Below are 26993 nucleotides of genomic sequence, written 5' to 3' on the forward strand. Positions count from 1 at the left end.
TGGTGGTGCTTTCTGTTCACTGCTGTTTGTTAATTTTCTTTACACACAACTTTCTGGAAAGTGAAAGTGAAAAGGTTGGGACAGGAGCTTTCTATTTTGAGGGAAATCAAAACACTTTCCCTACGTTCTGGGAAGATACTTTAATAGAAACACCCAAATGGCATGTGAAGTAAATCAAAATAAGTTAAAAGTATGCTTCCCAAATATTTGTGTTGGAAGAACTCTTTTTACTTCATAGTGAACATTTCTTTTGTTACTTGGAAAATATATGTTCTAAAAATACCGTGCTGTGAGAATGTTTAGACTTCTGTAAATAGGGCGCATTCAACCTAATATGGGTGTATTGCAATATTAAAGTGCTGTACCAGGAAAATTAAGCATCTTCACTTACATGACTTCCATTATTTAAGAATCAATGCTTTCTTCTTGCAACTTCATCTTGAATAGGTAATAATATTGATGAGAAATAACGTTAATGTAGGATACTTACCTTTGAAAATATTCTTTTCTTCCTAAGTTCTGTAGGAGATGGAAAAAAGTCGGTCCCTGGACACAATTTATAATGCTAAAAATCAATCTCTAGATTATGATTTGAGCATAAATAGGGTTCAGCTTGTTCACTCTGTCTTTCCTTACCAGAAAAATCCAACTAATTGTAAAAACCCCTACGAAGATACAATGCACTGTTATATTTAACATATATTTATATATTCTTTTTCACTGTCATACTCACTGTATGCTTTATACTTTTCCAAAGACCTTTACAAATACTAGTTTTAGTAGCTTTATTTTCACTATTTGTATCCAAGTAGATTTTTTCTGTATTTCCTGATTTATTTATAATTACAAATTTTATTTTAAATATTTAGAAACATTGAAATGTTAAAATTATTGAAATGAAATTGTTTATTTCAAATACCAACACAAAAAAATACTGATAATTTTTTAGTAACGCTGTTCAGAACCTGATTACTTTCTCCTTTTCTGAAGTTGTTTTTTCTTTTATTCATCCAGGAAGAAGAGAGACGTATGGCATCTGTTGCAGCAAGGAAAGAGGAAGAAAGGAAGCGTGAAAGCCATAAACAGACCTTGCTAAAGGTATTTTGTGTGGTAGTTTGAAGCCTACTGTAAACCAATTTACATAGCCCAGTATGCCTCAATCTTTTTTTTTTTTTACCGCTTAAACAGTGCACTCCACAATTGAAACTCTTAGTCAACGACTCAAGATACACTTTAGAAAAAAATCCCAGTTGAATACATGATTGTGATGTATGTGAAAGGATGGCCAACTTAATTTTCACAAATCCAGACATGAAGTAAATCCAGGGTAAAGGAAAGGACTTTTCAGTGATTTCAAATTCCTTGAACTTGGTCTCCCCCATTTCATGTGAGTGCTCCAACTTCTGCCATGCAGGGTGTTCTGAAGTAGTTTTTCCTTCATTCTTTCCTGTTGAGGTCCTTGCTTTCTGTAGAAAAAGTTAAGCAGCCATCAGAGCAGCAGCTAGACTCCAGCTGCCGTCTTTTTCAGAAGAACGCTTATCTACGGGACCACCTGGCCTGGTTAGGGCTTGTGTACGTGACATGGAATACTCCTACCAGGGGAGACTGAGGTGCACTCTGGAGTACTTTTATGGGGCTGTGACCTATAATAGGAGACAAAAGTTCAAGGATCTAAGAGTCTGCATTCCATTTTTTTAAATGGAATAAAAAAAAAACCCCAACAAACAAGAACCTAAATATATGAACGGGGGGGGGGGGGGGGGGGGGGAAATAATTTAATGTTTAATGCCAAAAAATATATTTTGATTTCCTAGTTATTTTTATGCATTTGTAATTTCGACTTACTGTTTTAAAAACCACCCACAATATAACAAAAAAGTCTTAGATACAGTCGTGGTTTTTTTTTTTTCTTAAGCAGCACTGTGTGTGGTGTGTGTGTTGGTTTTTTTTGATTGTGGAGTTGGTTTTTTTTCTTTCTGTGTGTGTGTCCCCAAGATACTGATGTATTTAAAGTCTTTAGGTTTTCAGTTTTGGTGCCTATTCTTAGTAACATAAAGAAATGGGAAATTAGTAAGTGATATTCACACATAATGTTACTTTATACTGCTGAAAAGCTAACTCTGTCTCTGGACTAGAAAAAAAGTAGGTGTTTATTTGAAGTTCATGTTCTTAACTGTAACTTAAACATTGATGTAATATTTCCTTGTAGCAGAGGGTTTGTTTGTCTTGATGGCCTAGATTTCTCAGTGCATTTTGCTAGTGGAAACTTCCCTTAGAAGAGAGAAAATAAATTTTTAATGTATCATGCGGTTATTATTCAACTTTCAACATTAAATTGTAGATTATTTTAAAGTAGTTGAGGTAACTTTATCTTAAAGTTACATGGTAAAACAGCCAATTATCAACATCTTTTGCATGATTTCAGGATTTTTTATTTTTTCCTTTGAAAATGTGTGTTATGATTCTGGTTTCTTTTTTCCTATTACACACAACTGAATTGAAAGGAACAAATCTGCTCATGGATACAATGTCCGATGGAAAAAAAATTGCAAACTGTAGGATTTTCTTCATAGTTGAATTTGAAGAAAATATTTAGAGAGCTATATCCTGCAATTTTTGCTGTTGTCACTTTCCTCCAAACTTCCTTAAACTGTATGCAATGTAAACGAAATTATAAGCACTCATTCAGTAGTAAACAATGGCTGTTTTCCTGTACTCACTGCATTGGAGAAATCAATTTCAGCAATGTCATCTCTTCTTTCTCCCTTGCTGATACATACTTGCCTGCCCTAACAACGGAGTTTCTTCATCTCTCTTTTTCCAGACTTATTTTTTTACTGCTTAAAACCCACTCCTCTGGGAAAGCTTGGGATGTACTTTGAAATGTACAGAGAATGTAATTCCTTTCCAACAGAGGCTGAACTTAATTACTGGAAGGAGAAATAGTTACTGCTAGCAGAATCTTCACACTTCTAGAATTTGCTTTCTGTAAAATTAATTCTTGGAAGTTTTCAGAGGCTCTGTGGGAATCCAGCAGCCCACAGCTGAGGGCCAACAAAGCAGTAGAGCTGTGTGGTAGCTGAGGTTATGAGGAGACCCTCACCTTCCAGAACAAACAGAATTTTCTAAATGTGATGGGAAGAAACTGCTGACCATATCACAGAAAGTAGAGGAACCTAAAATAGAGATCAGTCATCGCTGAAGTCTATGTGTAAACGTTGGGTACATAGTGTTCTCTAACCAGATAACATCATAATGCTTTGGGCAAATTGGATGGGGAGTAGTTTTGAGCTCTTTACAATGGAAAAACTTTCAGAAGAAAATTTTAAAAGTAGTTCCCATGTACTTTCAGTGTCAGTAACAGACAACTACGGACATAATTTTTATGAACATTTGAAGTCTAGTAGATCTACCTCTGCATTATCAGTCATTGAAACAGATCACAGTGTTTACTCTGAGTATAAGAGCTGCAAGCATGAGGGATTTGTGTGTAGGTATTAAATGTTTTACTGTGAAACGTTTATATGCAGTTGCTCTTTATTCTGAAGGAAATACACAGGCTCCACAGATTTGCAGTCACAGATGATGAAATGCTTGCTGCTTTTGTTGATATACTTTCTGTTTTTCAAAGAAATATTCATTTGTACTGCTTTATACTTCACATCTCCAACACTTGAGCACTGTGAGGGACTTTCTCAGTGAATGACACTGGTGATATCCACAACTTGCCTACTGTGAAAGAAATTACCTAAAAATATGATGGTAACAGTCACATGTTACTTTTATAGATTAAACCTAGAAGATAGTGAGTAAAGATTAAACTAAATGTATCAAAAATGTTCATTTCAAACTGTAAAATTAGGTGCTCCCTGATCCCCTGCCTTTCTCCGTAGGCATATAAAATAGTGGGGTTTTTTTCTGTTTGAAAAAAGGCGCTATAATAAAACTTTGTGGTTTGTGTTGATTTTTTTTTTTTTCCCAGCCATAGAGCCTGTCTTAGAACAGAAACGTAAATGTCAATTTTAAAACAAATAAAGCCTTTCTAACCTTCAGGAGTTTTGGTACAGCCTTCTAAATCCTAATCAGTATTTTGTTGTTTTCTTTTTTAGGCTGATATTAATCAGCATAACAAAATAGTCTAAAGGAGACAGGAACTAATGTAATCATATTTAAAAGTATGATATTAGGCTTTTAACAGTGGTAAGAAATTGATAAAGGTGATTAACTTATGCTCTAAGGAAATAATTGTTAGCAGGGATTTACCTTCCCTGAAATTATTTTAGACCCAATTTGCAACTTAAAACTAGCAAGTACTTGCTGTTTCAATCCAAAATTCCATGGCAATGAAGTAGAATATTCATTAGTACATCTGAAAAGTATGCATCTTTTATACTTCCCCTGTTTATGGGTAAAATCAGTGACAAGTGCACAGGCTGCCTACCAACTGGTATTTGTGCTACGTAGGGCAAATTCCTGATTGCCTTCCTCCCCCCCTTCTAAAATATGAGATTGGTAGCTTGTACTAATGTTCTGAAGTATATGAGAGGAGTTAGAGATTTCTTAGAATATTGTGGGTTTTTATTACTTTCTAAGAGTGGGAAGCTTTAAATTAAGGTGGTTACTTTGTATGGGTGTGAAAGCTGCATTTCTAACAGCAGCATCAATTTAGAGTATGATATTATAACTAAGAAATTATTGGCTTTGACTGATACGTTGTTTTCTTCATGTATTGTGGATGTGAATTTATTTTATGCTAAGCTTCTCTATAAGATTTTCCTTTCAAATTCTAAGTCACTGTTCAAGTTCCATTGAGAGTAGTGTAACGGTGAGAGAGCTGACCCCCAGAGAGTTAGGTCTGGTTCAGAGAAACCAAATGAAGTGACACTAATGATGAATTTACCCTTTGATGTTATTACCCTTTGGTGTGCAGCTTTCATCTGATGCGAATTCAGCCACCGGTCCACGAGCTCCTAGAAAACACCTGTTTTTTTAACCTTTTAAAGTATTCTAAATTGGATCTATTAAATCACATATATCTATATGATATCATAGAATAATAAGCAATATATAGAATTGTAAGGTAATTGATGTGACCTGCATGACTACACAAGAACAAGTACCTAATAGACTTTTGAAATACTGGCTCATTGACAAGGCTCGTCTAGAATATAAATACTACTTTTAAAAGAACTGTAACAAAATGTTTGAACTTAGATCTGTTGTAGTCCTTGTATCCATACCAAAGTTAATTTCATTTTTTGTTTTCATAAACCTGACTTTCCATTTTTCAGAAGGTAATTTTTTTTTCCCCCATGCAGGGTATGTTGTTGCAATTACCGCTGAGACTTACAGCAGTTGCAGAACTGACTTAGCTTAAGTGCTAGGGTCTCTGTAGCAGCGTGGAGGAAAGTATGAGCAGTCTGCCCTGTTCTGTGAGAGCAGTATTACAAGCAGCTCCAGACCATCAAAATGAGACATCTGGAGTTATCCAAACTAAACAGTTTAACTTTATTCTTTCATAAGTTGTGGATTTAATTTGTTAGCTTTCATGTTTCTGCTATTGCCTATTTTGTGAAGTCATTGTTTGCTGGCAGTTATGCAAAACAGCATTGATTTTAATGCATAACCACCAACCAGAACTATCATTTCTTCAATTTAAAATGTTTAAAGTGGCATATTTCTTTCAGAGCAAACGAGTGTGTTGATCCTGCTCTGTCATAACTTATAACTTTTTTATCTTGTTTCAGGAAAAGAAACGGTTAACAATTTGTAATATTGCTCGTCAATGGGAGGTACAGCAGAATCGAATAGCTCTTGTGGCTTCTTTAAACCAAGATAAAGATAACGAGCCCTGTCAGATCAATGGCAGTGCTGCATATGTATTTCCTGAAGAAAGCAGGTATTTTATTGGGTAATACTTCTTGTTCGTGTCTAATATTCCAGGTTACTACTTCTCACCTCTGACGTCTCACTGTATTTCATTATCAGCAGTAATATATCCAAAGCAATCCAGAAAAGGTGTTTTACTTGGTGATTAAACCTGTTGGCCATTAGTAATAAGTAACATATATTAGATAAGTAATATAACAGTAACTCATTGACTAAAAAAGCACAAGCTAATTATGTGATTTTGCTAAATAAGGGAGGATTTCATGTTTGAAAGGAATGTTAAATATGAATTTTGACCCTTCTTCAGGCTGTTCATTTCCTTGACAGCTTAGATTGTTGCCCTCCATCAAAATGAATGAAATAAGGATGTATGAGCACTGCAAACATTTGTAACCTCATTGTGTATCAAGAGGTTTCATAAACTGAGTATTGAATTCCTGTTCTTAATTTGAACAGCAGTGTATCTTATTGGATGGCTTTTATACCAGTGTTATTTTAACAATAGCAGTTCTTTGACTTAGTTTTATTTCTAAGATGATTTTTGTATTGTTGGTTTATAAATGTAGTTATATTGTGATACTTTGTGGCTTGCTTATTTGCATCTAAAAGGCGGCCATCTGCCATTCTATATAATTAAAAAACCCAATGCAGAAATTAATGAACAATGTGTCCTTTGGATTGGCTAAACCCAAACTAGCACACTTTCAACCGTGGCTAGCTCAGGCAAAAGGCTGAAAAAATGTTCTGCACAAATTCAATGGCAAGTACAGCTCTCTGCTGTGCCTGATCAATACTGGAAATGTCAGGTATGGACAGAAAGTCTTTGCCTCTCCCGAGCAGAGCCCATGTGAGTTTGAGTTTTTCTGGTGTTGGCTAGACTTGGGTTTTATCTCCAGTTGAGTGCTGCATCTTGTGAAACATTTTTTTTTCCTTAGCGTTTTTAAATTGCTGTAGTCGTTTCTGTTCTTGTGCTTCCAAAGCTATCCTCCGAACAGATGTTTAGCCACTGCTTTCTTGCCGCCTTGGTTTCTTCACAACTTAATTCAGTGTTAGTAATCATCCCTGTGACCAAGTCAATGTAATTAGGTAGCTTGAGCATTGTCCTGTTAATGAACAGATTCTCATTGCTGGAGAATTAATGCTTTTAAGTAACATACTAAGACTTTTTCTATGGAGCTGTGGGAAAAATCTTGCTGTAATGCCATCTCTGCTTATGCTGGATACAGTGACTAAAGTTGCTGTATTCCTTGCAGTTTCCTGACCACAAATGTTAGGATTCTTTTGTCAGATCTACAGTAATAAAACATGATGAATAAAGTCTGTTTCCATGTTCTTGTGGAAGTTTTTCTAAGATTTGTAGACTACATGCTAGAAATCAAAGTGGTTACTTTAATGAAGTACCAAATTTCCACCCTCCTGAGATGTTAATGCATATAACTGTCCTTTTTTTGCATATGTTGTAATTCTCTTATGCAAATTGCAGTGCATGTAGTTTTCTGAATTAGAGACTTAGGTTTGGAATTTTTCTCTTTCATGGCTGGTCAGAGAAATGAAGTCCAGTAGTGGTCTTTATCACCAATTAATGCTAGTTTAAAAAGATTAATGACAATGTGGCTGTATGTGTTAGAATTAAGAAGCTGTAGATAACACAGACATTTTTTGCCTTGAAGTCTTGTTGCTTTTTAAACCCCTCTAAGTTAAAATTGATATTGATCTACTACTCTGTTATATAATAGCGAAGAATTTCAGAAGATATTTTCAAGATGAGTAACTAAGCAATAAAATGGCAGGTGCAATTCAGCATAGAAAGTAATTGCAGCTTCACATATAAAGTGATGGGCTCTCAACATTTCCAGTGAAAAGTGAAATCTCAGAAAACATCAGTCAAGTGATCACTAGTAGTCAAAAAAAGCAAAATACATTAAAAATACTAGGAAGTTAGTAAATAATAAAATAGTAAAAATTATTACGCAGTTTTCTAAACCTGTGGCTTGCGCTCATCTTGAATTCTCTGTGCACTGCAGGTCCAGTCAGCTGAATGTTTCATCTTGGAAGTAAGACACAAAGACATGAGAGTTAGAATAGCTGGATTACTGCTTAATTTTAAAATCGATCTTGTGAATTGGAAAGCTTACATGTTTTTAAGGAAATAATGTATTCATCCCTATTAATTAAGGATTAAACAAGGATAATAAATCATAAGATTATTCTAATCTCTAATCAGAATAATGAATACCGATATCCTGATGAAATAATGTGACATATGGGTTTGAGGAAGGAGTGGTACTCTTGTTCACGAATAAAAGTAACTGTTCAGTAGTGTGAATCACATTATCCTGGATTGGTTTTAACAGCTGTCTGTTCTTAAAGCGATTACTTATGACATAACTTTTACGTTTCATATAGCAAACATAATGTAAAGATGACTTTTCTTGAATAAATACATTGTTCGAAGTTGTTTTCAGATCTCTAAAGCAACACAAAATATATTAAGCTTTTGCAATGTTACTTGACGAAAAGAGGATTTTCCAGCCCTTAATATTTTTGAACCAGATTGGGTATTGCAAATGAATGAATACTGAGAAATGCAATCATGTTTGACAGTTGCATTTTTTTAAAGTGAAAGGACTGTCATTCAATAGAATGATGTTACTATCTCAAAATAATCTCATTATATCGCTGCATTTTTATTTCCTCCAGGTCTCTGGATACAATATTGAGCAGTGCAGTACAAGGCTTGTCTGTTCTTGAGTCTCATTTAGTGGAAGTGGAAGGAGACACCCTTTGCTTGTATGGTGCTGGAGCACTAGAGTGCCTGGATCGAAACTGGAGTGTTCAAACAGCTGGAATTATTGTCACAGTCCAATTTATGTTCATAGAGTTTGATGAAATAGTTCAAGTGTTAACAAAACTGAAGACAAAATTTCCTAATTCTGTGGTAAGAATGCCTCAGATTTGACCTGTGTGAACGGCTATGGAGTACGTGTTCTCCAACAGAACTTTAATTTGCCATAGTCACCCTTGAGTGCTTTCGTATCAGTAGATATGTTTGTGAATTACGTATTTGCTTGGTGTTATGCTATAATGCTGATTTTAACTTGCTACTTCTTAAAAATGCACTTTAATTTAGATTCTCACACAGGATTTTCACACTGGTTATTATTTATCTCTGTTCCTTTCACTTAGCTGATTATTTTTTGCAAAACTGATGTGTAAATTATAGTACTGCTATTCTACAATATTTTTATGGATCCATTGTATCAGGAGACTTTCATTTGTGTTGTGAATTCAAAGATCAAATAGCTCATAGGAGAAAAAGAGAGAGATAAAAAATCAAAGGGAATAGCTAGCTAAACCAGTACAGCTCTTGAAATTCCTCAGTTCTTGATGGAGCAAAACTACATAAATGAGGTGTCCCTGTAGTAGTACTTTTTTTTTTTTTTTTTTTCCCTTGGACATTTAAATCAGTCATTTGGAAGCAAATAGTGATACCATACATAAAGTGACTTGTTACTCAGATGATATGCCTCTTGAGCTCTGGGCTTCTTAAGATTTTTAGCTGAACGGAACTTAATGGTTTCATTGGAATATATAACTTTCTGGGGAACTTAAGACTAATGTATCTACCTCAGTGAAACAGTTGTTTCATTGTGAGGGGAAAGCTTTGAGGGGGATACCAGAATCTCAGATAAATTTTTATCTTCACCATCAGTTTTTTCTCCTTCACCTTCCCCCAGTAATGTTACTGTGCAGCCAAATATACCGTGCTCACAGCAGGAGCACCAGGATAGGGCAGGGTTCAAAGAAACAGCAGGGTATGACTTAATGCCAGACTGCTATGGCTGAAAAAGCAGAATATTTAAAAACTTATTTTGTACTTACTCTTATGTGGCAGATGTTGCAGTTGCTTTACTTGCAGAATTAAAATGAATATTGGTCAAGTAGTATCACTGCTTTTTGTAACACTGAAAATATTAGTACTATTACTATAGGGTTTATAAATTGCCTAGGGACTTGTAACATTGACATTCCTAAATATATGTAATACGCCAATTGGTGGATACATTGATGTGTTTTGCCAGGAAGACTTCAAATGAGGTGAGCTCAGTTGCTTCATCAGATCTAAAGGCTTGTTTGTTGGAGTTTGAAAACTGTTTGAGTGGCACAGAACAGGAATCTTTGTGCTCACACTTTATTGTTTCTGTATTTAATTTATTGTGGTTTGACTTCTCTTTTTTTCAGCACCTGAAGTTTAAGGAGACAAATCTTGTGACACTGCAGCAATTCAATGCATTAGCTCAGCTGCATCACATTGAACAGTTGACAGTTGATCCTCAGGGAAATCCAGTTGTCAACTTTACTCTGTGGAAATACTATGTTCTGTTTAGACTGAACCATTTTAATTTACAGAAGATAAATGGAGTAAAGGTAGGACAGTGTTTCTTCCTTCTTACTGTTAGTCTTGCAAGATAAAGTAGCGTTGTTCTTAAAAAGGCAGATGAATTGCTAATAAAATGAGCAGAACCCTGTTAGTACCCTTTCAGTATTGGGGGGAAAAGTTTTTTTAAGTACACTTCAAGATATAATTTCTTGTGCTGTGCATTTAAGTCCAACTGTACTGTGTTACTGTAGGCGAAGGTGGTAAGATTCTTAGTTGCCATTAGAATGTTGTGTTATCTCGGATGTTTGCAATTGGAAATGACAGTCTAAATCTGTACCTCAGTGTTTGAGGTTTACAGGAAGGGAAGACTTTATTTAATTTTTTTTTCTTTCTTTAGAAACACATGCAGAAATAATAATGAAGAACCGCGTGATTTTACTTGATTTAAAGAAGCATTTTATTATGTTCAAAGCAATCACAGTGTTGACACTGAATACTTTTGCAAAAATGTGCGTTTGACAAACTGTTTAGTAGTTTACAGTATATGATTATATTTTTCAGTGTAACAAAATATATCTAAACTAACATTTTCTTCTTTAAGCCTATCACAAGAAAAAGTCTGTCAAATAGCAAGCCTGAAAAAAAATAATCTATGTGTAAGATTGTTAGTGTGTGGTTTTTTGTTGGGTGTGTGTTTTATGTTTAAATAAATAGAACATTAGGATGCTAATTTGCTATTCTTTGTATTTTCCTTTATGCCAATTGAAAGTAAATTTATTCAAGCATAAAAAATAACTATTTTATGCTTGGGCTTTGATTGTAAACAGGGGGAGAACAGTTACGGTGTAATATGATATTTGAATGTGCAATTTCAAATGCTAATTTAAGTTTATGTGGTGTTATGGAAGTTAATTAGAGCAAAAATAATACATAGTTTCAATGTTTAGATCTGGTATTTTAATTTGGTCATTGTATGTTATGGATTAGGTTTTTTACTTGTTATCTGATAAAGACATAGTATAAATGTTGTGGTTTACTTGGGTTTAGTTCTGTAAAACATGAATTAGTTGCACAGAAGAGCAGGAATTGGTTTAAGACCTTACCTGAACTAACTGTGAGAGAGAGGATGAGGAAAGATGAAAGATAAAGGCCAATATGACTCACTCTAACAGCACAGTATCTTTAAAAGAAAAAAAAAAGTGATAGTCGGGAATCTCATGAGAACTTTAAAATAACCTTGAATTTACTAATTTACAAAAAATGCCCATCAAAGTCGATAGTAAAAAAAAAAAAAAAATAGTTGAATGTGGGTGTAAAGTTGTTCGTTTGTTTTTTTACTGCTACATATTTTCAAAATCAACAGTAGTGAGTCAAAATAAAAGACTAAATAGAAGACTGATCTCACCTGTGGTCTTCATGGAGAAAGAAAGAAAAAAGAAGAAAATAACACAATTATTTAAGTAGACTTTTTTTTACAGTCTCTGTCTTTGGAGGAAAGCTTTGAATTTAATAGTACTTGGGGGTGAATTTAGTAAATGGATTTACATGTAGCACAGCATGCTTTTTATGTAGGACATATATCAAATCTTAAATACGTATGGCTGGAGAACACTTTTGTCCTCAACAAACTTTTTCAGCCAGACCACTTATGAAGATGTGCACACAGAAATTTTTTTCTGGTGTCATTAATAATTTGAAAACTGTCATAGTCAAGCAGAAGAGAGAGATGAAATCTGATAGCTGCTTTTCCTTAGTCTACAACACAAATCATGGTATCCAGCTTTGCAGATGTGTGTTAACTTTTCTTTTAAAATCAATAACAGAAAATCCTCTTTCAATGTAAATACAACACCCTGAAGTGTGCTCTCGGACCTTAGATCTTAGAACTAAATAAGAACCTTAGAACTAAGTAAGTTTCACACAATGGAAAGGGAAATGTGCATAATCTGCTATTCTGATTATCATTTGCTTGCAAAGTTTGTGAATGCTATTGTGTTGCCAGCTCTCAGGTATGTATAGTTGGGGAGTAAAAGCAATACATAGTAACTGAATTAACTAAATAAATTATGTAACTCTAGCACTTTTCAACTTTTTTTTTTTTTTAAAAAAAAAAAAGAAGAAAAAATAAGAAGCATAAGGAAGCTTCTGTTTTTCTCTCCACCCTCCCCCTTTTATGCCAGTTATGTTCCAGGCTGGAAGCTGAGTGTTAGTCTCCCCCTAACAATGATTTTGTTCCCTTGACAGACTGTTACATTTACTAGCTGAAGAATCAAATTCTCTTCACTGAGATACTACGACTGGGGAAAACATAAAAGAGTGTAATCTCGGATTAATTAAGAGTTGACAAGGTTTGAAGTTACTAAACTCTACAGAATGTTTCACACCAAGTGTTATGGCATACAATATAGCAGGTGTATCACGGTTACTGAGTCGGTGCCTGTTTTCTGTACTTGGCAAGAAGCAGGCATAATAGACTTTACATTTATGTGATATTACCGTTATAATCTTTTTGTGATTAATGGAGCAAACAGTGTACTGGAATAAGATGGTAAACATGAGTTTCTGTGAACTAGAGTGTATTCAGCATTGTTGTCTCTGTTGACCGGGTCCTTATGCTTCTCTTAACATAAATAAATAAATTAAAATCACTTATTTCTCCAGCAGGCATTTCTGCTGGCAATGGTCTTTGTTTCCCTAGCTGCCTTCTGTGCTCTTTCTTTTAGACCTTGCTTCTATTAACAGACTGTTTAGTGAGGTCATCTACTCTTAAGCTACAAAGTAAGACTTACTTAATTTTAGCTGAAAATGAGCACTTCTAAACACTTGGAAAATGGAGTTGATTTCACATTTCAGCTTTCCTGACCTATGTTTTCTCTGGTGAATTTCTCCCTGCATTATGCTGTTGCAGTACACTTTAGGCAAGGCTAGATTGTACAGCGAATTAAACAAGAACGTAATTAAATTACATTAAGCTGGATCAGAAGTCCATTTTACTCCAATGTTTGAATAATAGAGAACACAAAAATTGTCTGGAAGTACTTTGTAAATATTGTGAGTATTGAAGTTTATTTAATAACGGGTTGCTTTCCAAAAATGTTATAAGATGAACGGAAATTAAATTTGATCCAGAAGTTAAGAAGTCACTGAGTGAATTTCATAGTCCTGTGTTATCCAGGTCAGATTTAGATGATCATAAAGATTTCTTCTGCACTCACTGGAAAGCCAGAAGTCTAGAAACTGTGCCAAACAAACTTTTGGCAGTTGAAGTCAGTTCATAGTCTGGCCATCAGGGCAGAAGAAACTACAAGGCATGGTCTTCAGAGGTTATGAGCCAAGACAAACAAAAGACAATAACAAAAACTACCAGAAAATAAACCTTTTCCACCTGTTTTATGCAAAATTGAGATGTGTAAAATTAATCCTGAAAAGTTTTCAACCATTGAAGATTAGTTTAGAGAGACATCTGTAACTGAACGTTGACACAACAGTATGGATGGTATTTAGAGAAGTGTAATGGAGGAATGCTATTTTGTGGGTTGTAAAATGCAGAGAAAATACTTTTTTTAATTTTGTTTTTGTTTTTCTGTAAAACCTGTCTTTTATAGAAAGCCTTCTCTATGATGCTGCCAAACTAAGGGAGACCGTAACTTAACTTTTCACATGGGGGTACCCAGAATCTTTTCATTTCTCCAGCATAACTTGATCAGAAATTTTCCGGTAGACCTTTTGTAAGTGCCTGCAGTATGGAGCAGATTTAATAAGTCTGGCCTTCAGACACTCTGTGTAAGAAGTCATTATAAAATTCCTTGTTTCGTGAAGACTATCATGAAGCACAGGGTAGGATGTGTATACATTATAAAGTTTCCAGAATTACAGGAAGTAAAACAAGCACCAGTACCTCATTTGGTTTCTTTTAAAGTACATTTTAAGTGCCAGTAAAAGCAAACCTATGTTTTGAAGATATGTCTGGAACAGAGCTGTATGCAGTGTTCTGCATAACAAATTTCAGTTAATTCTCAATGTGCATATGTAATGAAATACGAATGTGCCAGTTTTGACTTTTTCCTTTTTTTCTTCCCCTTCCCCCCACTTCCCTCACAGGTTACTGAAAATGATATTGTCATGGCAGAGAGGCTCTTCGGCGTTCTGGCGTACGTGGCATCTTCTGAGCTGCCACATTATCGCATGCTTTCATTATTTGGAGAATCTAGGTAAAATACAATGAATGTATCTGGAATTTGTTCAGAATGTATTGTTTACTTCTTTTGCATGCTGTCATGATGAATTCTTTCTAGGTAAAAAGACAAAAATTTCACAAATAACGTCTTACAAAAGATAGGTTCTCTGCTTATAGCAGAAATATTAGCATCGCCTGCTGTAGCCAGAGGTTTTCATGGAAATTGTATGAAGTCTGCTGAATAAGATTAAAAGGCACATGCGCACAAATGTGCTGCTTGTTTAATTCTCCAGTTGTACTGGTATTGGTGAAGATTTATGGACTTCCATGATGAAGACTGATTATTTTTAGCAGGTATTTTATAGTGGGTGCCTGTAAGAGTTGGTGCTGCAAGAAAAAAGGTGCTTAAAAGAAATATTTTTAGTCATCTATTGATAACATACTTAAAAAAAGTTTACGCTGCAAGACTTCCTATTTAGGAGATGCTATACGATATATGTCAAAGTCAATTGTATAGAGGCAAAGAAACATAGGAATGTTTAATCATTAAGTAGTTTGAGTAACTTGAGGATGCAATAAACTTGAAAGCTCAAAGTACATGTTCAGAGGGAGAAAAGAAAAAAACCTCCACAATCTCTAGAAACATTTGCACTTTTAAAAAAGTTTCCAATAATTAGAACTGTAAATCTCTCTATCTTTTCACAGGAGGAAGCAATTCCAGTATCTGCTGGAAGGAAAGGGAAAGAAATCTGGGATTGGGAGTGAGGAAAGTAGTGATAACAGAAGAAACGGAGGGGAAAGCACAACTCGAGCAACACTGAATTACATGACAAAGGACTTTCATATGGAAAAGCTTGAAGTAAGTATATCATTACAAAATATTTTCATCCTCTGTTGTATAACCTTAGACTGCTACTCATGGAATTTGTCTATATATCAAGTCTCAGTTGTGCTATTGAGAATGGTGGTTTTAAAATACCGCTGCTTAACATATTTACATGTATGATCAAACATTTCAGCTAACTGATCTTTGCCAAAATACTGGATAATGGTCGGTTTCTGTCTTTAGTGAAGTGGTTCCTGAACAGTGCCACAGTCTCAGAAATACATTCTCATCTGTAGAGGACTGAAGGCAGTGGGCTGATTAGCATTGATAACATGCAGCTGTGGCCTTGCCTCAGAGGCAATGGGTTGATGGACATGGATGATGTGCAGCTGTAGCTCGTTCCTGCTAAGTGGTTAAATAGCCCTGAGGATGGTGGGAGAGGGGCTGGATGGAGGAAGAGCAGTTTGGTCTGGCTTCTGGAGGAAGGAGATACAGCACAGACAGTAGAATCTGACCAATGGTAAAGCCTTGTTGCAGCCTACTAGTTTGATTGTGCTGCAACACTCACCTACAAACCTTATGTTCGTAATGAAATGTACCTGCATTAGTAAAATAAAAGAAGTGAGCACAGTTTTTTAAAAAAAGAATTGCATATGTATATTGCACATGTTAGCATTTTCTAATGGAATTGGAAAATCAGAAAGTATATCCCAAAATGAATTGGTGAAGAACACCCCACAGACAAGACTTGAGAGAGTGCAGGCTGTAGTAATAAAGAGTCGTTTCCTAGCTTTTAAATGAGCTACAGGAAAAAAAATATATAGGGGATGTATTAAGTTTAATTATTAATAAAATTGCAAGCTGTCTTGTTTTGGATAAACACATCAGTCACGCTTGCTTTAGTTTGCATTTCTGATCTGCTAACTCTTTTGCTTGGGCAGGGGGAGGTTGTTCCCAGGGAGAACATGCTTTCAGCCACAATCTCCTTTCTGTGCAATCATCACAAGTTCTAGCTATATGCACCCCACTTCCCCTGCTTGTCCCGTGATTTGCTTTTTCATTATGTGGAAATATATAAATCCTTTAGTGCAAGAAAGTAAATGAAGTTTAGTAAACTTTGAATTTAGTTATTGCATTGTGATCGAGTTGTATCGGATCCACAGCAAAAAAAAAAAAAAAAAAAGATAGTGACTGTGTGTGTGGAGATAAAGAAAACATTTTCTTTTGAAAAGCTGCGGTAGCAGTGCTTAAAACTTTATATGTCACAGTGAGATATTCCTCTTGTCCTTTACCATGGAACAAGCACTATAATAAAATAAGTTTAGTATTCCTACAGCCCGTGAAACACACGCGTTATCTTGTCTTCCTAGCGCAGCAGTTCACACCTTGTCCTTTGTTATAGTGTTATTATGTATGTGGCAGCAGATATTACAGGTTGTCACAAGAGAAGAGTAAGATAAGCAAAAAAGACTGATTCCAGTTCCCCATCAGTAGTAAACTAACATAATAAATGTGATTGAATAAGTTTAATGCTGAAGATGATAGTCTGAGTCATTGATTAATAATCTGTTTTATAGAGGAAACAGCTGGAAAGTATTTTCTCTGCTTTATCACTCATTTAAGAAAACCTATGTTTTGATGGCCTAAAGCATGACCTAACATTTTAACAGTGCCATAAATCAAACTAGTTAGATATTTAGCACCAATATAACTTATTGTTCAAAGCTTATTATGGCATTTTATAGAAACTCTGCAAAATCAGGGATTAATACAGTTAGAGTGACTAAAATGTGGAGCTAGTAGCTGCACAAAGTGCAATTTTATTTATTTTTTTTTTTTTTACAAAAGTTCAGGTTACTTCAGTATCTAATGTACTACATCTTAGGAACTGTGCAGTTGCCAGAGTCCTTCAGGAAACCTGTGGAAAGGATGAATACTGGCATATTTTTTTTGTGACAAGATATTTAGGTTTTGTTAGGACAGGTAAACAAGCATATATTTCCAATTGTTGTACTACAATCATGAAAAGCTGGGAAGGGAAAGAAGGAAGAAAAGTAGTTTAGTGCTTAATGATTTCGTAAATTCTCACAGCTATGTTGGAAGGCACCAAAAATCGTAATGTTGTTAAAAGGTATTTACATGATTACTTAAAAGTGGATTTCACATTAATTAATGAGTATAATATGAATATTATGAATACAGTAAGAATCTGTGGCCACGTTCATAAAAGCCTGAATTAGAACCTGGGTTGTGCAACTCGGGATGAATGTGCAGTGGCCTTTTTGCCTGCTCATTGTGATGTTCTTTAATTCATTAAATTTCTGTGGTGGTTTTATGGATTTGCTATTGTTTAACCTCTTCTTTATCTTACTCAATAATGCAATGGTTCTCCCATGCAGGAAATCAAGGAAAGAAAAACATTTTGCCAGACATACGTTGAGAACTTAGTGAAAGAAGCAGCTGACATCAACATGAAAAATGAGTCGTTGCAGAAGCTCTGGCCTCAAATGTTCATTGAGCTTGTTAGAGATGCAGTGATAGAAATACGCAATAAAAATTCCTACATGAAACTCTGCTTGCAGCGGATCACTGATCAAAAACAGTAGTCAAGGCTTGTTGTCTTGCAAGGTTTTGGTTTCAATATTCTGTGATGTTTTACAAACTTAAAACAATAGAATATAAAATTACCATCACTATGGCATACTTCACATGCACACACCCCCAAAGGGATGCCTTTAAATCTTAATTAACTCTTCTAGTTTTGAAATAAAAGTTTACTTGCATACTGCTTTAACAACGCTTCCTTGGCTGAAGTGATGAGGTAGCATAGAAGTAGCTTGGTGATTATCGTGTTTTACTAAATTCTGCTTTGTTTTTATCTGCTACCCTTTCTTCTGTAGTGCTACAGCATTGATTTTTTTAAAGAACAAATTTACACTCTGCTTGCCTTATTTTTTTATTGAACACTTTTCAATTGTCACCTTTTTGACTGTTTGCTGCTGTTTGAAAAAAAATAATAGTAGCCGGGGTTTTTTTAACGAGCAAAAGCTAATAAATTATTTTTACATCCTGAACTGGATGAAGACTTTATTGTTGTTGTTTAATTTGTGAGATCATAGAACACTCTTTCACATCAATGCCATCACAGTGCTCATGATTCAATGTATAATGAGCCTAATTCTGAGCTGAACAAATTGCCTGAACTTGATTTCAAGTGTTTTTCATTAAATTCACTTATATTAGTCTGTATGAATTATAAACAGGTAAAATATGAATTTGAGGTGTACTCAATTAAGCTTTATTTTTTTTCTGTTAAAATGTGTTTATATAATTTCTTTTGTTTCTTGATTACTAAATGATTAATTTTTGAGGTTTGCCAAGGTCAAATGAGCTAAAAATGCATGCATTACATTTGGTAAGGAAACTGATGACTATTATTCAGTTGTAATTAATTCTGTGACTGTGAAAATTTCATATTTGTCAATAAAAACAAATTCTTCACTTTTGCCCTTCACAGATAACATAAAGCACTGTGTACAAAGAAAAGACTTCTTAATGCTGCATGAAGATGAGGCACAACTTGCCCCCAAACTGATCAGCTGTGAATAATGGGTATTAAAACCACATTCCATAGTACAGTAACTCCCACTGTTAACACCTTGCCATCTCCTCCTCAGAAATTGCATTCAGGAATCGTTAGCCAATCTGGCTGGTTCCCGTGGCTAGTGTTCATATGCAGGTAGGAGGTTGTGCCATTTAAACTTAATTTTATGGTTCGATTGTATCTTGACAAAACAATCCAGAACCTTTGTGCATTCTTTTCCTCTGTACAAATTGATGTTATTTTACTTAAGCTCATTTATAAAAGAGAAATATTCATAACAAAAAAAAAAAAGTTCATGGAAGGGTTTTTATGGCTCAAGATGAAGGTTATTTTTTGACATTACCTGGACAAGTCTCTCTTGCAAATGCAGTTTAGTAAATTTCTTCACCCTGAAAATAGCCTTGAATGAGTGGCAGGAGTCCAGTGGTCCGTAGGTGTTTTGGAATATACAGTTGACTTGTATGCAGGTCAAGCTGGTGCATCGAAGTTGTCAGAGAGGATCCATTTTCTGAGCTTGTTACAGGTTAACAATGGCACACATGCTGTTAATTTCCAATTTGGTTTGTGATATGTGATCTTCTAAAGTATGCCTGTAGGTAGTTGCTTTTCAGTCTTTACAGAATTTAATGGAAGTTAAGTCACTTAAAATCTAAGAAAATGTTAAAAGTCCTGAAGAACTGCTCCAGCAGATGATAGAATTTAATAGAAGCAATCGCCCCTCCAGGCTTTTTGAATTGCTTCATGGAATTTATAGTGAAGAATAGTGTGTTTGATAGGATATTTTTTTCTTTCTATTGGAACATTGCATTCGTAAGCTTTATGGTACACTTTATTAAAGGACCAAATTAAGACCCTGCAAAATGTGAGGAAACGAAGAGTTAACGTGACGGAAATAGTCAATATAGAAATGATCATGCAAAAGTTTGGGGTTTTTTTGATTGATCAGTTCCTTTACATCACTTCTGTGCAAAGAGGGTGGTGGAGCAATTCCAGCTTCTGCTTGGGGACAGAAACCTCAGCAGCTGTGTGGAAGTGCAGAACTCTCCTGACGATGTTAGCTGGAGCAGATGGGCCCCTTTTGAATCAGATTCAGCAGCAATAAAAGAGTGGAAAAAAATGTGTTAAGAAGGGTGGATTGGTCTAGAGGAACAGGAAGTTCTCCATGGGAAAATCCAGAGAAAAGCCAGACTTTCTGATACTAAGGCTTTATAAGCATAATCCCGATTGGAAGCTTTAAGGTAGGGTCTTGAAAAACCGAAGTGAAATGAATCAGAGGGTGTTGACTGTGAGTTGTAGAAACGTCTCCTTAAAATGCTCTGTATTCCCAGTGGGCTGTGGATGCTGCCAGTTTGGACTTTTTTCAAGATAGCAGCTGTTTTGTAACAAGATTGCTAAATGGCTGAAGTGAGGGTAGTCAGGGAGCTATTATAAATGAAGAAAAGATTAATGTTGGGCTGCATACGTTCTTTTCACCTAGAACCAGTAGGAACAAAAAACCCTAATAGTTTTTACTAGTTCTTTTTAGGAAACAAGTATATGATGGGCCAAAGTGAAACTAGATCTAAGAGTACATAGGATTTTAAGCAACCAGGTGATCTTAAAATAGTTGGCATGCTATATGTTGTTTATGTGTTTTATCAAGATTATTTGTTAGTTCATAGAGATTTGTAGGATATATTACTTTAGTTGCTGCTTGAGGAGTTTCTGAATACTTAAAAATTTGGAGGCGGTATAAGAAGCAAATTCTTACATGCTCTGAAGCTTCAGTATTACATATATAAATTTTTTGTAGTTACAGGTATACATTGAGGAGTTAAAATAGCCATTGATTTTGAAGCTGGGGACCTTTAAATGCTGCATACAAGTGAATTTTGATACTGTTAATATTTCATTGATATCCCATCCAAAATGGTCTGTTGTAATTCCCTCACATAGCCTGACTTTCTGCACTGGACAGGAGCTATTATTGTGAAAATTCCATATGTTAACTAGAAATAAGGGTTTAAAAGATACTGTTTTGACTTTTAAGGCTTTTGAAAACTGTTTTTTCACTGTTTTTTTGGACTTTTTGTACAGTTTCCTTTTTTTCTGACACAATTTTCCTCTATGTCCAGACAAGGACAGATAATGTTTTATTATTTTCTTTTTTCAGTTTAGCTGTACCCATGCATGAAGCCCCCATTATGCCATGTAGAGTCACTGTTCATTATGGAACAGAAAATTGATCTGCAGTAAGGAGATTGATGAAGAGCTGTATTTCATATGCTCCTTTTGATACAGGCTCTGAAAAGGTAATATTGCTGCAGATATGCCACTGCAGTGGAATAAAAGTTGAAGTGATTCACGTGATGCAACCCAAAAGCTGATCCTGACAGGTTTGAGGGGAAAAAAAGGTACTGGGGAGAGGTTTTAACTGGGCATTGTAAAGTAAGTAAAGCTGCTCTTACTGCCTGGGACCAAGTGTTAGATCATAATCTGAAAATAGCTGAAATCTTTGTTTTCCAGTCTGTGAAGATCAGCGGTACAAAAGTGCAATATCTCGCTCCACTGCTATGAATGGTGATACTTTTATCATGTAAGCTATTTAAAATAATAATATTTTCTAATAGGTTAACCTGTTAAAACACTGATCATCTGCCGGTTAAGTTAGGCTTGTGCAGACAGTAGTGAGTCCACAATCTGTGTATACATTCTGCAAATTCAGGACAAGTGATTTTTTTCTTTTTTTTTTTTTTTTTTTTTTAATCAGAGCTGTAGGCTGTAAAAGTGACAAACACCAATGCTTTCAGTTGCTATTTTTTATCACAGTGACACATCAGGATGAACTGCTTTTTGTTAGCTATTTATTTAAAGAAGCTGAGGCAAATACTTGCTGCTACTTATTAGTAAGCAACATTCATAAAGATGTGATTTAGATTGGAAGGTCAGTGTGCATATTCAAAATCACAATAACGGCTATTTGTTTTGATTGGGAAAACAGACTACTTGAATATGTTTCTGTTCCCACATAATACAAACTCTGCTACATCCTGAAGTCCAATTTCAGTGAAATTATTTTTCTCTTCAAGTTGGAGGCATCAGTCTTCTGAGGATTTGTAAGGCTTGGTGTTTTGTTACACACATGTAGAACAAGGAGAGAGGGAAGTGGAGGCTAGCAATCATTTTGCTCAGTGGTGTGATAAAGTTGCTTTTACTCAAAACTGATCATAAACAGTTTTATTTTTGCATACTAGAAAGCAGACTGTGTAGGCTACACAGACTTCAAACAATCTTACAAAAGGCTAATTGGCATCTGCTTACATCACCTCAGAGCTGGATTTTCTTGAGAATGAGCTAAAAGAAATTTAATCTAAGGGACTGTTTATACAATCCAAGTATCTAATTTTGTTGGCTAGCTTTGCTAGGCTTCTGCTCTTGGGAGAAGAAAGATAAGCTCATCTGGAGGAACTCTTGTCTCTGTTTACTGTGGTGAAAACAGTATTTCTTTACAAGCTGTGTGTTGGACCTCATATGCCATACTTGTGTACAGATGGGGTGGACAGATGCTTCTGCTTATTGTATCAAACGTCAGGGAGCCCTGTTGAAGAATCAAAAGTCTTAATGGGGGGGAAAAACCGACTTCTCACGTTCTGAGTTGTTTGGTTTTGGTGGGGTTTTTTTCAGTTATAAATAGATGTATTGCAAGCAGAAATATACTTGGCTGATGAAAGCACATTGACTCTTTAAAAAAAAAAAAAAAAAAAAAGTAGAAAACTGTAGGTTAAACTGTTGATACCCAATTCAGCATTAGAAGTATCCAGCATCCCCAGGAAATGTGTTTGTACAAGACAACCCTATATTCTATACCACTGACTATGTTGACTTGAGGAGGCCCTTATATGTAACTTTATTCCAGCTTTTTGGAAAATACAAACTGACGACTTAATGATTGCTCTGGACTTTGGTGTATTGGTACAGTATGAAATAATGTAATCGAGACACCAGGATCAGATTTCTTGGATTTCTTGGTACTACAACTTGGATCTGTTGGTTAACAGGATGACAATGCTTAATCCCACCTTTTGTTGCAGTCTTCTTAATTAGGCAGCTACTTCCATATTAAGGAAAATCTTGTGTGCAATCTTCATTCTTATTATATAGTGCATGACATCTAGTATATTACTACATCCATAATCGGGATGTTTCCAGTTTCAGACATACTATTCCTTTTACTCTTTTTGTTTGACTAATATGGGTATCCCAGAGGTTAAAAGCTACTATTGGCGGTACTTCATTTTAAACCTAACAAATCTGGAACTTTACATGAAAGCTGAGCAGATGATAAACAAGTTCCTTCTCTCTGGAATACTAGACGTGGATAACAGAAACAGTACTGCTTTTCAAAGCAGTGAGAATGATACCTTTCCAGAATCAAGGTAACGGAAAGCCTTTCTGCCTGTAGTATTTGAGCACTTAATATTTAAGCACAGGAGAAGATAGCCTGGAATGACTTATGGTTTCCATCTACTCATCACATATCATAAGACAAGAGATTGTAAAGTTAACTCAAACTACAGCGGTGATGAAATTGTGCCTGTGAATGTGATGTTTGTATTACATGCTCACATAGTCTAGACATCTTACTTGGTCATGCAGGTAATGGTGGTATTAGTGTGATTCACTTTCAATAAAAGAAATAGCAATAAGTAGAGAAGCTGTGACTTTGTAGTAATAACAAACACAGAGTTCATAGATTAGCTGTTATATTACACTTAGAAATACATTGTGAGGCAGTATGTGCTGTGGTTTGTGTTCTGTGTGGCCGTGCAGCACATATGCTGCTGCCTTGTGTTAGACCTCAACAATCTGTATTTTCTAATAAAGTAAAGAAATTATTCTGAAGAGCGATGAGAAAAGCCAAGAACACAGAGTACAGCTTTCTTTGTTTCTAACTCTGCATTGACAATAGACTATATTAAGCTTCATACAACTATCATATCCTGGGTAAAGTACACATGTTAAAGCTGTCAGAGTCATTTGACTATGAAGCTTTTGTGTGAGTCTACAAACAAGATCCTCTAGGGAAATGTTACTTAGATTCCAAAGAGATGTTAGTAACTAGTAAAATGTAAACACTCAGGTTTTTGTAATCCAGAAAACGTGAACTGTCAGTTTAGAGAAGAACTGGGTAAATATTAGAGGGGAGGATTCCCAGGTGGGACAAGTGCTATTGGAATACAAAGTGAATAATGAAGAGAGCTTTTATTACAGTGTCTTTGCATTCTTCTGGAGACGTGTGAATGCACGGCAATGGGAACATATAAACCCAGAGCAAAAGACGTAACCACTCCCTAAGACGTAAGCCTGAAGACCTCTCTCTGATATTATGGTAGTTACTTGTGTTGTTTTGTTGTTGGTTTTGGGTTTGTTTGTTTTTTAACCCCTTGACTAACAAAGACCCTAGTGTTTTTATGGCAGTGTAACGAACAACCAAGAAACTATATCTGAATTTTCAACGTATCTTTAGAGGTTTTGTTTCCAGTTTCTTCAGTATTTATCTAATTGATAACTGCATAAGCAGAAACATCTCACCGTACATTCAGCAGTTATAACAATGTCAGTTGCTTTATTAGAGCTGAGGCCTTCATTGTCCTGAGGATCTGTGTCTAGATTAAAAAGTAATCAGTAAAGCAAGAATTTTTTTCTCTTTTGCTTTTTAAAGCAAGTTACCCATTCTTTCTTATTGTGAATAAATGTGGGAGTCTAGCCAATGACATTTTTCTACGTGAATTACCAACACCTCTAGATGAGTCAGTAGACATTGAGCTCTGTCTGTTGCATATTACCATTATTCAGCAAAACACCTAAGCACATGCTTGCTTCTAATCACACACTTGAATATTTCCATCATTTTTTAGGATTTTCCAAGACTAGGACTCAGCCAAAAAATCTCTGATTTTTGGCCTGAAACAAGAGCTCTAGGGTTAAAGGCAGTGTATTAATTAAGTACATTTATTATTTAAGTCTTCATATTGGGGGCTTTTTTATTTGAAAGCCTGTTATTGTAGGTTTAATTGGAATGAATATCTTATCCAAGGCAAATGTTGATATAACCACAATTATATTTAGATTATTCCAAGTATTTTGAGCACGTAAAGACATTCTTATTGATCAATTATTTTCTTTTATTAATGTGAACTATGAACTGTTTTTAACATGAAGAATTTAGTTTACTACAATAATGAATGTTTTCCCCAACATACTGTTCAACCTTTGATGATGGAATGTGAAGTAGGTTGCTTTACAAATGGCCGGAAATATTCTGATAAACATCTGAAATCGCAAGTATGGAAAACAAAGGTCTAAATAAACATGGAAATGGAGAGCTTGATTCATGAAACCGTAGGTGCTGAGGTTTTGGTTTGTTTTGGTTTTCCCAATTAAAGGGTGATGTAGCTCTCCATTCCCTTCTACCAGCCCACCCTCCCAGTGTAACTTCCTGTAAACTGCACTTTGTATTAAAGATGTTGTAGAACTGGGTATGAACTAAACTTTATTAATTTTGTTTGCAGATTGAATTTCTAGATGATTAACAGTTCTCATGATCCACAGGTTTGTTTATGAAGTTTTATATGTTACGTTACTTCAGTGTTTTCATACGCCCTCTCTGCAGATGTAATAATGCAAGATTTAAATGCAAGTCAACATGCTGCTGAAGATTCTAAGAAGTATTTGCATTGATTTAGGCTTTTTATTAGGATGTATAATCAAAGAAGCAAAATCAAAGCTAATAACCTATGTGAGCTAAAACTGGTGCTGTTGAAGATGTCCCAAGATTCCCAGTGATTTGAGTGCCTGGGATTTTACATGTAATTCACACCTTGCATATAGGCTATCCTAACCTTTTTTTTTTTTTTTCATATTTATGTTGACCACATCTGTACCTCAGCTAGTCATCTAGATTTTGTGCTGGCTAGAGGAAAATAGACACTTATACCGGTATGAAACATCTAATTTGTTTTAGATGTCCATCTTTTCAATGCAGTGGAATTGTTGGTTGGTTAGTTGGTTTTTTTTCTCCTCCTCTGTTAGGGGAGTGTAGGCAGTCATTCAGATGTTGATGTCTGCAAAAGTCTGAATTTGTACAGACAAGTTCCACCCTTCCCACCTGTTGTCTGCTTCCCTCTTGTGCAGTTTTTCCAAGCTTACCAATATTTTTTTCTATGCCAGTCAGAACCCACGGAAGCAGCCCACTTTATGATTGACAAGCATGCACCCTGCTTGGATTTGGGGTAAAATTTGAGTGTCCTAGATTTCCAAAATGAGAGATCCATACCCCAAGTCATGCTGGGCTTCAGCGACATCTAGATCAGTCGGTGCTTTTGTCACATTTGAAAAGGCCTTGAGGTCTGGCACACAGGTTCTCTCCTCAGCTATTTTGAATACATACATGGCCAAAGAAGAGTGACGTGGTCACACAGATAGAGCGGAAGACTCTGAATTAGGGTAGACATTGTTAGACATAACTGCTTCTTCACTTGGGTCATTACAATAGTATATGCATGTGAGTAGTAAAGAGTGTTGCAAAATATGTTAGATGTACATGGTGACAAGCTAGGAGGGTGTAGTGGTGGACTTCACAGTGTTAGGTTTATATTCAAACTTGATGATATTTAAGGTCTTTTCCAACTGAAACCATTCTGTGATTCTCTGAATCTTAATCTCGTTGCTGCTTGGAGAATTCCGAAACCAAAAAATTCTGAAAACAGGTGATCTGAGAAAGTTGTATTGATTATTTGTTCTTTCTTCTTTGTTGGTGCTGAACTATTGCCCTTGCTTGATGATGCTAGCTGTAGGCTCAGGGATTAACTAGAGGCTGTGTCAGGAAAGTATTTTAATAGATCTACATGTGGTCAGGGCAGTTTCCAAATTCCATCAACATATGTTGCCCGTCTAAGATTATTTATTTGCACTTCTTCCATTAATGCCTCACTTCAACAAGCTTTGTCACGTTGCAGGGACGAACGAGCATTTCAGTAATGTGTATCTCCATATGTGATCTATGAGTGTGTTAGGGGTCTTTCAGCATAACAGATGAGCGTCAATTGTAGAGATTCTTATGTTAAAGAATATTTAG

General features: G+C 35.4%; 1 protein-coding gene across 3 annotated transcripts in view; it reads left to right on the top strand.

The window, feature by feature from the left end:
- LRRC49 (leucine rich repeat containing 49) overlaps positions 1–18915 on the top strand; it is a 49442-nt gene extending 30527 nt beyond the window's left edge. For 2 of the 3 annotated variants that reach the window (XM_056347249.1, XM_056347250.1), the window contains exons 5-11: positions 1015–1098; positions 5748–5899; positions 8590–8827; positions 10132–10317; positions 14372–14481; positions 15153–15306; positions 17673–18911. In XM_056347249.1, coding sequence (XP_056203224.1) covers positions 1015–1098; positions 5748–5899; positions 8590–8827; positions 10132–10317; positions 14372–14481; positions 15153–15306; positions 17673–17879 — 1131 coding nt within the window. In that variant the 3' untranslated portion in view covers positions 17880–18911. Of the gene's footprint in view, positions 1–1014; positions 1099–5747; positions 5900–8589; positions 8828–10131; positions 10318–14371; positions 14482–15152; positions 15307–17672 lie in introns of all 3 variants that reach the window. The other variant, XM_056347247.1, reaches the window with a different exon arrangement.
- The last annotated feature ends 8078 nt before the right edge of the window (positions 18916–26993 follow it).

This window comes from Falco biarmicus, chromosome 7, assembly GCF_023638135.1.
Source record: "Falco biarmicus isolate bFalBia1 chromosome 7, bFalBia1.pri, whole genome shotgun sequence".
Classification (NCBI taxonomy): Eukaryota; Metazoa; Chordata; class Aves; order Falconiformes; family Falconidae; genus Falco; species Falco biarmicus.